Source organism: Leptosomus discolor, chromosome Z (assembly GCF_034619465.1).
Source record: "Leptosomus discolor isolate bLepDis1 chromosome Z, bLepDis1.hap2, whole genome shotgun sequence".
Classification (NCBI taxonomy): domain Eukaryota; kingdom Metazoa; phylum Chordata; class Aves; order Leptosomiformes; family Leptosomidae; genus Leptosomus; species Leptosomus discolor.
The window spans coordinates 7,083,050-7,100,055 of record NC_141419.1 but is presented as its reverse complement, the minus strand read 5'-3'; the positions used below and the strand labels follow the sequence as shown (position 1 = coordinate 7,100,055).

General features: G+C 50.4%; 1 protein-coding gene across 2 annotated transcripts; it reads left to right on the top strand.

The window, feature by feature from the left end:
* The first annotated feature begins 1,340 nt into the window (after nt 1-1,340).
* STK40 (serine/threonine kinase 40) lies at nt 1,341-16,172 on the top strand. Of its 2 annotated transcripts, none has more exons than XM_009950101.2 (10): nt 1,341-1,455; nt 2,390-2,475; nt 2,969-3,112; nt 4,118-4,345; nt 5,172-5,224; nt 8,239-8,354; nt 11,526-11,670; nt 12,040-12,159; nt 13,092-13,176; nt 13,905-16,172. In XM_009950101.2, the coding sequence occupies exons 1-10, from the start codon at nt 1,344-1,346 to the stop codon at nt 14,121-14,123; spliced, it is 1,308 nt and encodes a 435-aa protein (XP_009948403.2). In that variant the 5' UTR covers nt 1,341-1,343; the 3' UTR covers nt 14,124-16,172. The 2 variants fall into 2 exon arrangements, with proteins under 2 accessions (XP_009948403.2, XP_009948402.2); XM_009950100.2 differs by having other exon boundaries at nt 1,344-1,455; nt 2,366-2,475.
* The last annotated feature ends 834 nt before the right edge of the window (nt 16,173-17,006 follow it).

Genomic DNA, 17,006 nt, shown 5'->3' with positions numbered 1-17,006 from the left:
TAAACTCTTAGGGAAGACTGCAGGGGCTTGGTTTTGACTTGCTCAGAGTGAGAAGATGAATCTGCTCAGTTCCTCCTCTCCCCACACCCCCCAAATAAAAATCTTTGAAATGGCAGAGCACAAGCATCTGACATCTAGACACTTGTGAAAGTCCTTGAAACCATTTTTCAAGAGATAAAGGTGAAGAGGAGGTGTACTGGGAACAAAACTTTGGTTTGATAGAGCTGGTTTATGCTTTCAGGGAGCGTGTGAAGGCTATAGCCTGGCAGCAAACGTAAGAGGTTCTTTTCCTGCTAAACTGAAACAAGACTTTCCTTTGGGGAAGAACTGTTTGGGTCACAAAGGCTTGGATTTATAAGTAGGAGTTAGTCAAGCTTTTAGTTGCTTGTGCTGAATTGTAGTGATGTGTGGACCTTGAATAAATACTTGCATGCAAAGCATGAGATTAACATTAAATTGTTCTTTGCATGGAGTGGTAGTGCAAGAGAGCCCACGTGCTGGCACCACAGTGTTTCCTGTCATTGGAATATCTGTTAAGGGCAGATAATAGTGCATTAATCACAAACAGAGCATCATTTCCTGCACGTGGAGACTGGAGCGGTGGAGTTTTATATGTTGGACTCTAAATTTCAGCTGCAGTGGATGGAGATAGATGGAGATGTAATAAAAAGGTTAGAGCCTAAAGAGGTACAAAGAGCGAGGGGAAACTTATTTGAAGACTAAAAATACATTTTTGAAAAGTCATTGTTAAATTATCTGAAGCTAACGAGAACCGGCGTGTTTCAGTCTTCCATGCCCTTGCTGGAAAAGGTGAAAGATATTGTTCATTTTTATGGTCAGTTAGTTTTGGGTATTCTTGGCTGTTTGAGAAGCAGACTTGAGCCTTCAGAGTCACTTGGCAAGGTGGCTGCGGTGCCTGGTGGGCAGTCCTCTGTGAAGGAACCCACAAAAGTCCATAGGTGAGTGAGGAGCAGGCACCCATACTGAACATATTAGGCGTTTTCTTTCAGAATTTTTTGGAATAAGTTAGTTTGCAAACTTGTTTTTGCTGTAGAACAAGCTTTAATTATTTTGACTTGTTCCCACTATGTGTCCCAAACAACTGTTCTAGGAAATGTTGCTTTGAATAATGAGGCTGAGTTACTCCTTCACCAGTGTGTTAAGCCTCCAACCCACAACTGGTCTATCAGTAATGAGCCATGGCTTTTTTGTAGAAACACGAGTAGGCAGAGACACGAGTGCATCGGTAGGTGAAAGCCTTCCAGTACAAAATAAGGGGTAGTGTAAGAATTTGACTCAGTTGCTCATCAAATGTGATCTTCTTTCTCTTTCAAGAGCCAAGGATGAAGCGGCGAGCATCAGACAGAGGAGCTGGGGAAACATCCACTAAGGCAAAAGCTCTTTGTACAGGGATTTCTGGAAATAATGCCAAGAGAGCGGGCCCTTTTATACTAGGTAAGCAGGGAGGGGCTTCTTCACTTCTCAAGGGAGCTACTGATTGCAGAACTGAAAATAAAAGGCACTATAGAACGAGGCAAGGCTGATGTGTAATGTGGCATCTTAGCTCAGAGTGCAATTCCCTTGATGGAGCAGAGCAGCAGCCTTGGAGCTTCTGCAGCTAGTCAGCCCGAGGAGATCTGCAATACTAATACAGCAAGGCAGACATGGCTTTTAAGATAAATATGAGCCATTTAAAGAGCAAATTCGTTTGCGGGGCTTTTTGGTTAGAGCTCCGGGGAGACGTTCAGCCCTGCTTGCCTGGAATATGCTGTCAAATCAACTTGTAGGCAACTCAATGCACTAGTGGTCATGTGCCACGGCAAGACCACTCTGCTAGCTTTCGAGAGTTGCTGGAATAGTTGTTAGTTCAGAAATAGTTATATAAACTGTTAAAACCATGATGGACTTCCCAGGGGAAACCAATGGATAATCAGTTGGAAGCTGACTGATTCGAACTGGAGAGTGGAGCCTGTATGTTACCTTGAAATTTGGACTAATCTGCGTACCTGAGCCATCCCTGCAGAGGTGGCAGCTGGGTTCAGAGGTGTGGTAATAGCAGTTGCCATGGGTGTTGCTGGTAAATGTGAAAGCCGTATGTATGGTTCAGGCATGCAGAAATTTGAATTTCTGAAACCAGCTGTGCCATGTGTGGGCTTTTCTTGAATATTTCTCCAGTGAACAAATGAAACCTTGTCCAAAAAGATTTCAGAGTTCAATACTGCTTTTTTTTCTTTAGATCATAATTTGTGGAAATGCACTTAGTCTCCTGAAAAAAAAGGAACTTAGTTTAAACAAATGTAAACTGTGTGACACTCGCATACTGATGTAACCTCGAATTAGTCATTGCTGCTTAAAGAAAAACAAGTCTGTTTTTGCTTTGTGCTGTTAGGTCCACGTTTAGGTAACTCCCCTGTGCCAAGTATTGTTCAGTGTTTGGCAAGAAAGGATGGGACAGATGACTTCTATCAGCTCAAGGTAAGCAAACTGCAGGGCTTCCAGGTCTTCAGGGCCCTTTCATCTCTTGTGGCAGAAGCACTTGCAGTAGTGTGCGGTGTAGGCTGAACCGGTGCACCGTCAGAAACGGCTGCTGGAACTTCCCCTCGGCGGGGCAGTTCTGCCAGGCGTAGATCTGGTGTTGAGATTAGCCCCGAGATGAGGCCGCTGTGGCTGCTGTGCTGCTCTCCTGGAGCCCTCTGATCTGCTCTGCTGTGCCTAAAATGGGCGTGGATCCAGTGGGAAAAATGATTTGGGATATTTGCAAAAAGCCACCTGAGCAGCTTTTCTGTGTTTATCAAGCTCATGCTATGCGTTCTGCACAGACGGTAGTTCAGACAGGTTTGTGGCAAGTATGCAACCATCAGAGCAATTACATCAGCTGTTAAACACACGCAAATATCTAAAATGAGAGAGGTTTGTGGGCATTTGTTTTTTTCTGGGAACTGTAAAGGTCTTTTCCCTTTTCCTGAAGATTCTAACCTTAGAAGAAAGGGGTGATAAAGGAATAGAAACCCAGGAGGAGCGACAGGGCAAGATGCTGCTGCACACAGAGTATTCTCTCCTTTCCCTGCTCCACAACCAGGAAGGAGTGGTTCATCATCACGGGCTCTTTCAGGTACAGCTGGTCACCATCCAGGTTGGGGGAATGCCAGTAACTGCTGTTGGCTTGAGCTGCTTTTGTTTAATGTACGGTTCGTGCTGACCCCGTTCTTGTGCGTAAAGAATTCCCGGCACAACGCTGAGATTAACCACTGCTGCTTCAAACAAGCAAGTCTGTGGCAGGGGCTTCTGAGAGTTAAGTGGGATGTGATGGGGTTTGGGATATGGGAAACGTGAGAACGTTCAAAGATGGGTCAGGCGCTCAGTAGCGTCCCCTTCAAATAGGAAAACGGCTGCTTTGCTGGCAAATTAATTTGTGCCCATAGAGCACCCTTTAGAACTGAACTTGTGCTTTCTAGTCTCCGTGCTGTTTTACAATGACTTGTAAGAGGGGACAAATTGCCAAGGAACTGTTTCAGCGAGTTAAACTAGTCAATGTGCTGCTGGATGTCTCGTATGAGTGAGTTGTGTTGCTGTTAGCACCTGCGGAGCTGTATATGGATGTGATGGGCTGATAGGAATTACTGGTGTGGCTGTTGGTGTTGCCTTGCTTGCTGGTTAAACTTTGTCAACAGACTTTTCACTTGAAGCCATCTGTAGTATATCTTAAATAAGCCAAAGGTCCAGCTCAGCTGTGTCCTGTTTAATGTTATGGAAGAGCTGCTAATTGTGTCTTAAGAGTTCTGTTCTTCTCATTAATAACGACTTGGATCCTTAGTATTCACAGAGTCTGTACCACTGGAGAGTTTTTCTAGGCTTTATCTAAAGGTGTCTGTGTGTGAGCAGTATCAGTGCTGATGTACACCTACAGCCGAACAGCATAGGCTTTTTCTGGCATCCTAAGTAGACATCATGTATCTTCTTTTTGAAATCCCAACTCAGGGCAAAGGTCAAGTGCTGTGATTGCATTTGCTTATTTTGAGATCACCATGTAGTTACTTATTCTCTAGCACTCTGTATGTGAGTACCTGTGCCCACACAGCTTCCCTGAACTATTGCTCATTTGTTTGCCTCCCTGTAGGACCGAGCCTGTGAAATTATAGAAGACCTAGAAGCCAACAGAATGGTCAGAAAAATGAAGAAGCGCATTTGTCTTGTGTTAGACTGTCTCTGTGCTCATGATTTCAGTGACAAAACAGCAGATCTGATCAATCTGCAGCATTATGTCATTAAAGAGAAGAGACTCAGTGAGCGGGAGACGGTAGTGATATTTTATGATGTGGTACGAGTGGTAGAAGCATTACATAAGGTAAGATTTTGTTATCCCTTTCGGTGCTGGAAGGCTTAGTTTTCCCACGTTAGTACAATAGATGTTTTAAAACTTCCTTGTGCAGGCAGTGGCAAGGTTACAGAGGATGGATGTTTCAGCTGTTTCCCTGTAACAGGGTTCTGCGTAAGACCTCATGCCCCAAGCCATAAAAGAGCATTCCCTTCCCCTCCAGTTTGTTGATGATAACGTAGCATGTGTTGACTGTGGAGAGGGGCCAGCTGGACTCAGGTGAACTACAGCGTTACTAACCTCAGAAAGGGGTGGTCAAAGAGGAGAGCAGAGGCTGATCAAATGCAGGAAACACTTCAAGCTATTTCCTTTTGAAGCAAAGTAAATCACAATGTGAGAATTGGTTTCTGGGATCAGAACCTCAAGCTACAAGTTCGAGATCAGTGAACTAGAAATTATTGTAAGAAAAATAGATTCTGCCAATGTTTCACTTCTTACCCTGTGACAAGGGACACCCACCCTTCCTTGACAGAGCAGTGAAGCATATATCTGTGGAGGGAGTGCTCATCATGTTGGTCTTACTGAGCCTGGACACTGAAGTTTCAGGTCTCTTAGTTTCGGTCAAGTCTGTCTTCAAAGTAGCAAATTTGCTTGTTCTGTCCTTCTGACCAGAATCGAAAATGAAGCACACAAAGTACCCAGGATGCAGCCTGACTTGAAACCTTGATCTGGGTTATTTCTGAGACTGGAGATGACAGGATTTCAATAGATACTTCGTGCTTTTGTCCAAGTATCGCATTTATACGTCTGTAACAGATATACTTTTGCTCATGTTATACTATTACATATTTTACAGAAAAATATTGTGCACAGAGACTTGAAACTAGGAAACATGGTGCTAAACAAAAGGTAAGTCTGCCGGAGAGCTGCAGTTGCCTCGTGTTTCTTCCCTGAAGCAGGTTTCCATTAGAAACACAATCGAAGGCTATTGTTAAGAGTGCTTTTGTGTGAGAAGGGCGAGGGAAATGGAAGCAGGACGCGCAAAAACACAAATCCAGTTCAAAGTTACGTAATTGAGCCCAACCTAGATAGTTCACTCTTCCACCAGGCTTAGTGACCCCATGCCATTACTTCATTTTGTATTCAAACTTCTGAAAACTAAATTTTATAGTAATTCAGAAACCTGCAAGAGAAATACTTATATATATTAAAAAATAAATAATTAAAATGTGGTAGGTTCACATGATTCCCTTTCCATCGTTCCATAATTCCCAACTCTGCAGTCTGCACTATAATCACGGCAGCGTTAAGTCTTTGACTATTGCACTGCTGTGGTTTTGCTAGCAGTAAAATATTTACTTATCTAAACAAGAGTTCTTCTGTCTAGTCTGTATTTGTGCTTGAAATAGCTTCCTTGTTCCCATTAGCTGGTTTGATGCAAGTTTATAATGCCCTGATGTCCAACGTGCCTCGGAGGCTGTGCCGACACAGGAGGGACCAGTCTTCCCGGAGCAGAGCGAGCAGCCTCAGTGGGGCCTGAGCTCAGCACGAGTGAGAGGCAGCTGGTGGTAGCGTGCGCTCTGCTTGGTGGCTCCTCGGGGGTTTTTGGTTGTCTGGGGTTATGTAGTTAGTTAGCTGGCGAGCTGGTTCAGTTCAGATGCTCCGCTGTGTCCTTCGGTATTACGTTACTGGCTAAATATTTTGCACTGACTTTAAGAATGAATGGAATTCATTGTCTTTTCATACTGTCTGGTTTTCTGTGAAATGAGTAGAAAAAACTGGAAGGCTTTAGGTCTGCAGGCTTCCAGAGTCTGTACAAGGCGTGCAGGTTCACTGTGGTCACAGCTTGCTCTTTTCTCCTCCCTAATGCTGTTGAAATACTGCTTGAAAGCAAACAGATTTTACCTGCTGAGGCTGAACTTCTTGGTTCCCCCCTGCATGCAGCAGCTAGGGGTTTTCAGGGCCACCTGTAAGTTGTTTTAAGTCATTTCTAAAGAGCTGCTTCAAGATAAATTTCTTATCTTCTGCTTGCTGCTTTAATTCTCCTTCCTGCTAGGGAGAGGCAGACAAAGGTTGCTGCTTTAAAGGATCCACCTAGAGCTTCTCTTCTCTGGGTAAAGTGTGCATTGGAGCATCCCACTGACAGCTGCACACAGGGGCCCCCACAAGCAGGAACGGGGAGGCATTTGAAGCTTTGTGAACACCCTTGCCAAAGTCACTTTTTGTATTACATGCTGTGTTTTTGCTTTTACTAGCAAGACCATCAGCTTGGTGAGGAAAAACAGCCTCTACAGAGTGAGTCATGTGCAAGGGGTGGGTGAGGCATAAGAATAGATCACCATGGAGAGGACCAGCCATTTGGGCTGATCAGAAATGTTTGTTCTGTTCCAGCCATGCTCACAAAACAGCCAGGTCTTTTCTGTGGGTGGGGAGTGAAGGTAGCTACATATCGCTGCGAAATCCTAACCAGGCACGTTACACCCCGGGCTAATGAAGGTCCCTCAGACGTTGTCCCCTGCGAGATGTGGAGGTTAAAGCCTCGCAAGGTTTCCAGTTAGCCAGTGCAGTAGTTGGATGATTACAGATTAGATCAAGTTTCAGTGACTAAATAAACCCAAGCAACTCTGAACACTTTTTAGTATCCTTTAGAACACTCTGTCTCTTAAATCTTTAACAAATCCTGCAGATTGTTATTCACCCAGGGAAGTCTCTTGACAGTTGAAGCTAACACTTCTTAAACACAAGTCTGTCTGTCTTAATAATCAACTCTCCGTTGCCAGCCCACACTTGGGTTTTTTTCACTTGTCTGTTAGATTTGCTGGAAATACTTTTTGATTATTTTGACTGAGTTAATTCATGCTCTCAGGCTCTAGTTGTGTAATAACTTTTCAAGAATATAGGAATTTTCTAGACAGTGTTTTTCTGTTCGGTCCTTTAAGTTGGATGTTAAAATCCAAATTATCTGAGTGACGTGGAAGATGAAAAGCCGTAGTAATTTTGTGACGAGCTCACTTTCCCTGGAAAAATTCATTAATTGGAGCTGGCAGTACCACAGGGAAGTAGTGGTATCTTACTGCAGAAGCTGCGTGTACACCTGCAGTTCTCATTTTTTCTGAAGTACTTCAATGTGGGAGGTTTTTTTGATGTTGATTAGACTTTCTCTGTTCTGCATACTTTCATGTGAAGAACAGTCCTGCAGATCAGGTAAAACTGCCACCAGGCTCTTGCTGTGGGATTGTTGGGTAACACAAAAGTGGTTAAACTGAAGCTGATCAAAGGTCCTGTAGCTCATCTGCTGGCGATGCGTAAGCAAACAGCGTACAGAGGCCAGTCATGGGGCTGTCCTTCTGCAGGGTGTTTTCCCTCAGCTTCCAGAACACGTTGTGTGGAGAAGATGCCTTTAGAAATGGTAGTTGGGAAGCGTAGGGGGGAATCAGCTGCTAAAATAAACTTCTGCTTTCTTCATGCTCACGCCCTACAATGGTCAGTAAGCATGAAAGTGCAGATCCTGGTGCTGGTGATGCCTGCAGGGTGCTGTGCTGCTGGCTAAGGTGCTTTGCTCCAGGGAGGCTGGCCAAAAGGCAGCTGTGTGGCTGCAAGGTGGGCAGGTTAGGTGAGCACCCTGTGCTTGCAGCCACGCTTACACGTGCCACTCGGGTTGGATGTAGACGTTGTCCATAGTTGTAAAAGAGATTCTCTTATTCCCCCTGTAAGAGTCTTGCAAGCTATGCTGGCAGCTGTGGAATCCCTCCCCTTCGGGATGGAGTTGATCTTACAGCTCTGCTTGACTTTTCCCAGCACCTGAAGCTTCCCAAAAAGCCCCGTAGACACACACATCTGCTTTGGTGCTGACTTCCTCTGTTGGTGCTATTCGGCTCATGCAGGATGGTCCTTGTTCACTGATGCCTTCTGATTCTCCCCAGGACTCATCGAATAACCATAACCAACTTCTGTCTCGGAAAGCACCTGGTGAGTGAAGATGACCTGCTGAAAGACCAGCGAGGGAGCCCTGCCTACATCAGCCCGGATGTGCTTAGCGGTAGGCAGCCCCCTTCGGTCCTCAGTGGGAGCTCCCAGCCCCCACGCCTGGCACTCGCTTCGTTTGTTTGTGACTCTTGACAGTAAATGAAAACCACCTAGTTCTGTTCCCATATGTGTCCTGCCTTCTGTGAGAGCCTCTTAATTAGGGTCCAGTTATGAGACTTGGTCTGTTTTTCCGACTGGGAAAGTACGGAGAGAAGGAGCGAGTGTAACTTTTTTTCTTAAGGCTAGTCTGGACTTCAAAGCTAATTAAAAGCTCCCTGCCTGTTCTTAAACAAGTCTGACTGCAGACAAGATGTTCCGTTTCCCATGTCTGAATCTTGTTCCTGAGGCTTCCCTTAAGCTGCAGGTAAATCCCCAGGCCTAAGAGGCAATTGGTCCAAATCCCACCGTAATGTCAGCTTATTCCAGGCAGTACACTAAGAGGAACAGTTGCTGCAGCTGCTGCTTGCTCCCAGAAGGGAACAGTTGACCCTCTGGGCAGCTTCTGGGCCGACTGAGAGGAGTTGCTTAAAAATAAAGGAATGATCACACCAGGCCAGACCACCAGTCTGTTCAGGCTGTATCCTGTCTCCAGCGGAGGCCTTAAGCAGAAGTCTGGCAAAGAACAGCTTTCCCCAATGTCCTCCTGCCTCTTAACTGTTCCCAGTGCATGGGACTTTCCAGAACAGATGTGGTTTCTATCTGTCTAGTTGCTTCAGGAGGTTTCTCTTCAACGAACTGGCTGTTGCTGTGCTAGCTTTTGTGCTGGCCATAGCTGAGCAGGCGGGGGTTGTCCTGTTTGTTAGGGCAGTGACTGAGGCATCATTTTGGGGTTGGTTTTGGAGGGTGGGTTTTTTTTTTTTTTGCTTTCAACCAGATGAGCTTGACTAGGGTGTTGGAAAGTGCATTTACAGTTGGGACTGTGCATCTGAAGTAGCTCTAAGTCTATGTGGACTCCAGTGTCCGTGCATTAGCTGATGTGGAGCGCTCCTTGTGAGCACAGATACGATTCCCTTTGGAATTCCCTCCACAGTCCAAGATCACCCCTAATGCATCCCACCTGCTGAGGGCTATCCATCCGCAGGGCTGAGCTAGCATTTGGATGATGAGAGACTGCCTGAAACTGTGGACAGTAGGTTGTCGGCAACAACGGTGTTTTGGACGAGGCGGCAGTACCACTCGCTGGTGTGCGTCTAGCCAGTGCGAAAGCCAGAGTCCTTGGCAGTCTATCACATTTGTTTATTCCAGGGTAACTTCTAGAATACTGAAAACACCTCTGCTGAGGATTCAAGTTACTCGTTTATGGTATCCCAAGCTACGGTATTTCAGAAATGCCCTCAGAGGGAGCTAGCCTTGAAATTTCCAGACCCGGTGGACTCCCCTCAGTAAGTTTGTCAGGTTTACAGGCAGCAGCAGTAAATGTAGCTGAGCTCTTCCGTCGTGATCTGCCAGGCAGGTTTGAGGCTGCTTCCCTCCTGGGCAGGACTAAGCCAGGAAGGGAGCAGAGGCAGGCGGGGAGGTGTGTTGGTTTTTTTTTGCAGGCCTTTCCTGTTCTGCAGGATATCCTGAGGCCCCTGTAACCAGATGGATGATATGAGCCAACTGCTCTGCAGGAGTTTGGAGCAGTTGCAGCTCAAGTGGCTGGTAAAGGCTGCATGGAGCTGCTCCTTCCCCTCCTCCGGGGTACTGTTCCATCCTGGGCTTCAGCCCTGTCACCCTCCCTGCCCGCGCAGCTGGGCTGCAAGCACCCGTGTGTCTTCTACCGGCTCTCGTGGGTTGACTGGCCTGTCTGTAGGCCACGCACCGCGAGGTGCTGAACAGGCTGTCTCTGCCGACTCCTGACAGCTGAGGCTGTTCAAGGCCCTGCAAGGCGCAGCCTTAGTTACAGGACTGCACCCTGCCGTGGCACCGCCTGGCCTGGCCTTCGGGTGCCACCGCACTGCACCCTGGCTCTGATGTCTCTGCCAACAGCCCTTCCCCGCAGGGCGTCTGTGCAGCCCGAGCCTGGGCTCTTGAAAACGCTCTTCCAAAATGGCTCGGTCTGCAGTTCCCCTCCGAGCATTGAGGAAAAAGTTACTTGAGGACATTCCAGGCTTCACCACCACCTTCAGACTCTGAGCATCCCTCTGTCTGTGCTGGTAATACTCCTGCGCAAGAGGAAGCTAAAACGCCTGAAGAATTAATCATTGTTTTAGGTCTCCAGGAGAAGCTGTCTTCTGCTGCGAGATGCCTTGCGTTTTATGGCTGCTGAAATGTCACAGCAGGAAAAGCTGAAGGAGGAGGGAGAGGTGCCTTTTTTTGAGCATATAAAGCAAAGAATAATTAGTACAAATAACAAATGCTGCAGCAGTGACTCAGTGCGTGAGTCAGAGGAAGCCATTCCCTCAGTCCTATGCTGTGCCACAGCACCAGAGTTTAGTTTTTTGGACCCTCATGCACGCTGCCGTTTGCTGATTTATTGTGTGACTGAAGGGGCTTTAAAGCAGCATTTCCATCAAGTGGATCCCAGGGCGTGCTGGGGCTGCAGCAGCTTTTGGGAATGCCTCCACATGGAAGAGGCACCTTCCTGAGCCCTCTGTGGCTTTGCAGCAGGCTCCAGCGGCCGTGTGCCGGATCTGTCCCGGAGGCAGAGGCCTATCTCACTCTGAGCCAGGTGTGGAGGGTCTTTGGCTGCACTGTGAAGCCAGGGTGGTGAGGCTGGCATTAGTCTTGGGCCACCCTTCACCAGAAAAGCACTTGGGCTTTCTTTCCTGCCTCCCCCTGCCTTGTGCTCGCTGGCCCTTAAATCCCCTTCTCCTCTGACCCGGACTTGCAGCAGGGTGCATACGTGGAGCCTGCGAGGCTCAGGGGCTCCCGGTGCCAACAGCCTGCAGGGATGGCCAAGGGGAGGGAAGTGGGAACTCCAGCACCGTACGCAGTGGTTCTGGTTACTTCACGTCAAGGCCGTTCAGCTCTGTAGGGAGAGGGAGGACACCTGTGTGGAGGTGAACAGCGTGCTTATTCGCAAAGGATGGACCTCTGAAAGAGTTTGTTAGTGTCTGGCGAGAGGAAGCCTTGAGCATCTTTAATGCTTAGAAACACGGCTCGCATGCAGAGGTTGCTTCAGTGCCTTTGCTGCTGGTGGTGGGCCGCACGGGTGAGCAGTGTCGTAAAGCCTGTTGCTTTTGTGTCTCCTTGCTCCCTGCAGGACGGCCGTACCGTGGAAAACCCAGTGACATGTGGGCGTTGGGTGTGGTGCTCTTCACCATGCTCTATGGCCAGTTCCCCTTCTACGACAGCATACCTCAGGAGCTCTTCCGCAAAATCAAGGCTGCCGAGTACACCATCCCTGAGTGAGTACAGCCTGTCCCGGGGAGGCCCTTCTCTTAAGTGCCTGTGCGGGTGGTGCTTGGCGCCTTACTGGGACAGCCGGAGCTGGAGGGGCTTCTCTCAAAGCCCCCGAGGGTTGCAGCAGTAACGAGAACAAAGACTGCATGCAGCAGACACCGAGGAGACAGTAGCGGAGCTGAGGCATCTTGTGCAAAGGTGAGAAAGGCCCCGTGCTGCAGGGACAGGGAATCGGCCTCCTGCTTCATTTTGGGGTCTCTTGGTCAGAGCAACGGTGGCTCCTCTAGTTCCTGACGGTGCTCCCAGCATGTCCATCCTGCTGCTGCCTCTGCCTGGCTCAGGCGCTTGGGCTCACCCCGTGTTCTCTTTGCCAGGGACGGACGGGTCTCAGAAAACACTGTGTGCTTGATCCGAAAACTGCTGGTCTTGGACCCGCAGCAGCGTCTGACAGCGTCTGAGGTGCTGGATTCTCTCAGCTCCATCATAGCATCATGGTACGTGCAAGAGGAGAGAGACAGGAACGTGGCGTCTCTGGCCACAGGCTGTGTTATTGCAGCTGTGGCCAGCAGACTGCTGATAAACAGGACACCAGAGGAGGATCTGTGAGCACTGCAAAAACGTCTTTAAATCCTGTCTCGACCACTGGTGTCTGCTGATGGACACAGCCAGAGTGGCCTGGACAAATGCAGTAGCACTACAAAACGGTACTGGGATGCAGGAGGGCCTTTGCTGCTGTGCCTCCCTTGTGCTCCCCAGATTTGATTTTTGAAGGAAGTCTAATGGTCAGGGATATCTTACGTGTGCAAACAGCAGCAGCCCAATGCAGACACTTCCTGCGAGCGTGTGATTAGCCTGGCATTGTCCGTGAAGTGAAAGCAGGCGTGAGGTTTGCAGAGGGGGAGAGCAGGAGATGCCGTTACAGGTGGGAGCACTACACGTGCAGGGTGGGGATGCCTTTTGAGAGTAAATCTGGCTGCAGGACTGGTGTGAACCAACTGGGATGAGATTCCAGTAGCATACTCCAGCAGAAATGGATCCTGGTGGTGTTTGCTCGGTGCAGCCCTCTCTTGTCAGCCCCGTGACCTTCTGTCTGCGTTGCACAGCGTGCCCAGGCAAAGTTCTTGTGCTGCCTGTTGAGTCAGCAGTGGAGTCTGTGATTTTTGGAGCTGTGGCTGTTTTCTCTCCTACCTATGCAAGAGTTAGAGTTCCACATCCTGTTAAAAAAGTTGCTCTGGGATTGTTACATGATTTCATATCCTGGAGGCTGGATGTGGAATAGTGTCCTTTAGTAGCAGTAGCTGGTGTGGCATCCAGGCAGCTCGGTGCCATGCTGGTGTCCCTCTGCAGCCAGGCGGGCAGCATGTTGGGTGAGGGTGGGTGAGCTGGTGCTGTGCTCCAGACCCCTGACGCTGTGCTCTGCCCCCAGGCAGTCCATGTCCTCGCTGAGTGGCCCTTTGCAAGTGGTGCCAGACATCGATGACCAAGTGGCTAACCCTGAAAACCCCCAAGAGGTAGGTGATGGTGGCAGGGAAGCGGTGACAGAAAGAGATGGCAGCCCCCGAGCTGGTGAGGGGAGGGCGGTGAGGACCCAGCTGTGGCCACTGCTCTATGAGGTGGCCAAGTCCATCAGTCCTGTGCAGCGGAAGGAAGGGCTCCTGTACGGTTGGCCACGCTGCCTGGAAGTGAGCTCAGTGGCCCCGGAGCTGGCTGAGGGGTGGCTTGCTCCTCTCCGAGCAGCGCTCGCTCCCTCACACGCAGCTCACATGTGCTGGGAGAGCCGGGAGGAGGTAGCAGTGCTGGTTGGCTCAGGCTCCCTGGTGAGTTCTGTGATGGGAGCAAACATCCTGTTTTCTTGCCAGTGTGTTTTGTGTTGGAAGTGACGGCCGGTGACCTCACTGCCTGGGGACAGCCTCGTAGGAGCTCTTGCCTGCGTTGCTGCCGTCGGTATTGCCATCAGAAATCCCTCTGCAGGGCTGGGGGGGGGATGGGAGAACTGGGGTCAAACAGCTGCAGCCCCTGAATATCTGGCAGGGGTGGGATGAGCTGCATCAGGACAGAGCCACTGGGGTTTCCAGACCTCTGTTCCTGGTGGCACTAGTGAGTCCTGCCTGTATGTCTGGCAGCAGGTCCAGTTCTTGCCTTAAGACTCAGTTTGTCCCGTGGTAGCTCAGCACCATCGGAGGGGGCTTGTGGGGCTGTTGCTTGTTGCTGTGGCTCTGACGGGGCGGTTCTCTCTCAGGTGAAGGTCACGGAGGAGTGTTCGCAGTACGAGTTTGAGAACTACATGAGGCAGCAGCTGCTCTTGGCTGAGGAGAAGAACACCTTGCATGAGGCCAAGAGCTTTCTCCAGAAGCGGCAGTTTGGGAACATCCCCCCCGTGCGACGCCTGGGCCACGACGCTCAGCCCATGAACCCTTTGGACGCAGCTATCCTGGCCCAGAGGTACCTTCGGAAGTAGCTTCCCACACATCCGAGAGCACAAGCACCATCCTGCAGTCTGCCTTTCACGTCGCCTACTACAGCTCAACAGCAATACCGGTGTCCCGTGATGGAGAATAATGTAGCAATTCTTCTGAGCTCTGTTCAGGGACACGCACTCACACTCGCTCTGGAGGGAGAAGACTTTTGAAAAAGCTAGTTTTGGAAGCAGCAACCTCTTGGCATCTTCTGGAATCTGTTTTTTAAATCGAAGCCTAGATGACTAATCTGCTTTTAATCATGACTGTAATCTACCTCTCTTGTCTTTTTAACCATGCTGTTCTCTGGATCGAGCAAAGCCTGTGGGAAAGGAGAAGACTACCAAGGGTGAAGCTGGTTTGCCGGCACAAGAGTCGTGGCTGTGCAGTACAGAGAGTTGGCTGTTTGCATTCGCTCCATATGGTTTGAATAAGCTTAGATTTATCGGGGTTTCTCGAAAGGAAGAATTTCTTGAAACCTCCCACTTCCCTTCATCTGCATCACATCTTTTTCTGTCCTTAACGTGCCACCTGGTTCGGCTGTGTTGTCTGACCCTCGGTGGCCGTGTGTGGGCTGCAGCGTGCCGAGGCCTTCGTGAGCGGCACAAAGAGCCACCCGGTGTGACCAGGGGCTGCCTGGAGAGCCTGGCCCCCCCCTCAGGAGAGAGTCGGCCTTGCAGGCGATCGCTGCAAAGATCGGACCTTATCCACAGTTCAAAGGTTTTGCAGGACTTGGCCCAGCGTGGCCTCTGACCTCTTTCCCACCTTTCACTGAATCTTTTAGTTCAATAAGGATATATGATTTAATCTTATTTTTTTCAGTAGCTTATCTAAGGTGCAGTTAAAATTGCATTAATTCTGATTTAGCATTTTCCCACTTCAGTTGTGGTACAGATGTAATATATGAGTTACAATGTGAAAAAGCTTCCCGAAATAATCTGCCTAGAATTAGGAGGGGGCTGGCTGAAGTCTCTACTGTATTTGTTCCCTCGCTTATCTTGCCATCCCAGCCTCGCCACGCAAACCTGGGGCTGCCGCTGCTCTCCCTGCGTCGTGCTGAGGCAGGAGGAGGATGTCCTGGGTTGTCACCTTATGCCACTGGAAGAGCGTTTGCCTGTGCTGAGAACAGGAACGATTGTTTCTGAGCCTCATTTTGTGAACTGGATGCCTGTCTTGCCAGATGAACTGTTCTCACACAGAGGGCCCAGGGCTCACAGGGCCCCAGCCAGGGCTCCCAGCTCTCCAGCTGCTCCTTCCCCTGCTCCCGGCTGCTCCCAGCATCGCCCTCTCCTGCCAGCCAGGGGCTAGGCACAAGGAAAGGGGTGAGCAAGGACGGGAAAAGCTGCTGTGGCCTCAGCTGCGGGGGCTGGTTGTGCTTTTTGGGGCCAGCTCTGCCCCCCCCCCCCGGTGCGTGCGGGCAGGGAGCAGGTAGCAGATCTGTTTGTAGCGTGTTGTTGCCTTCTCTTGCCCCGGGCTGGGCTAGCAGACTGCGCCTAGCCTGGGCCAACCTACAGGTGTCTTTGTGGGGACATAGGGATTGACCTGAACCTCCTTGGCAGCGTTGGGCATTATGTCCTGCCTGCGAAATCGCCAAAGCCCCTTGGCAGCGGGCGGGCAGGGAATTGTGAACACTAATACAGACTAGAACAGTTGCACCAACCCCAGCCAGCTGAGCCAGTAGCCTGAAGTCTTAGCCTTATTTATTTTAGAGATGGTAGATCTGTCCTGGCACACCCTGTGCCCATTGCTCCCCAGTGCCACCAGCAGCAGAGCAGGGCCCCCCAGCCCCTGAGCACCCCTGGGGCCTGGACCTCCAGCTGGGGCACTGCTCTCTCCGTCTGGTTGTTCCCTGTCTTATTTCCACCTCTTTATTTTTATTTTTTTCCCCCCCCTGAAGTTAAAGCAATATTCTGAGGAATCTGCAAGGCTGTATCATACCCAGTATGCCTGCGCACCGGTCATCGTCAGTAAATCACACTTGTATTAAAGCAAACTGGAAGGTGGGGGGTGTGGGCGGAGGGGCCACGCTGTGGGAAAGAGCCTGTTGTAAGAAAAAAAAAGAGGAGAAAAAAAAAAAAAAGGAAAAAAATTTGTATAAAGACATTATTTTTGTACTACATCGAAACTACTCCTGCATGTCGGCAATAAAACTTCATACCGAGAGCCCAGCGACCCCCTGGGGACCGGGATGGGGGGAGTGTGGGGATGGGGGGCTGGGACAGGGAGGGGGGTTGCTGTGCTCGGGGACATGAGTGAAAGGGTGCAGTGGGGACTGGCCCCCAGCGGAGCAGCCATGAGTGGCCCCACCGCCCTGTCCTGCCCTGCACCACCCTGCATTGCCCCAGGGGCTGAGCCTGTCCCTCCTAGCCCAGCCTGGGGTGGTCCTCTGGGCTATTGGGGGTGGCCGTGGGGGGATGTAGAGCCTTGTGTCCCGGAGGTCTAGCCCCACCGGACCCTGCGTGTCCAGGGCTGACACTGGTGGGGCGAAGCCCCCTGCCCACACCCTCGGCTCTGCCCCACGCCTCTGCACGTGCTGTGGTCAAGCTGCCGGGTGGGCTGTGACGGGGCCGGGGCTCTGCCCCACGGCCTGGGCTGCTCTGTCCCTGCCCCGCCCTGCTGGGGACAGCCAGGACCAGGGCAGGACCCTGCCCATCCCCACACTTCCCCGGGCCTGCCCCAGGAGCCTCTGCTCACCCATCCCTGTGTGGCCGCGGTGCAGCAGCACATGGGGGCTTCGCCAGGCCGAGGCACAGCCCCGCTCCCCCGGGGTGCTCGGCTGGGGTCCGCCACCGCCAGCCCAGCCTGGGCCTGGGGACAGCCGGGCCTGATCCTGCCGGCGGGGCGCTGGGCACGGCTGGGATGAGGCCTGGAGCTGCCCACTGGCA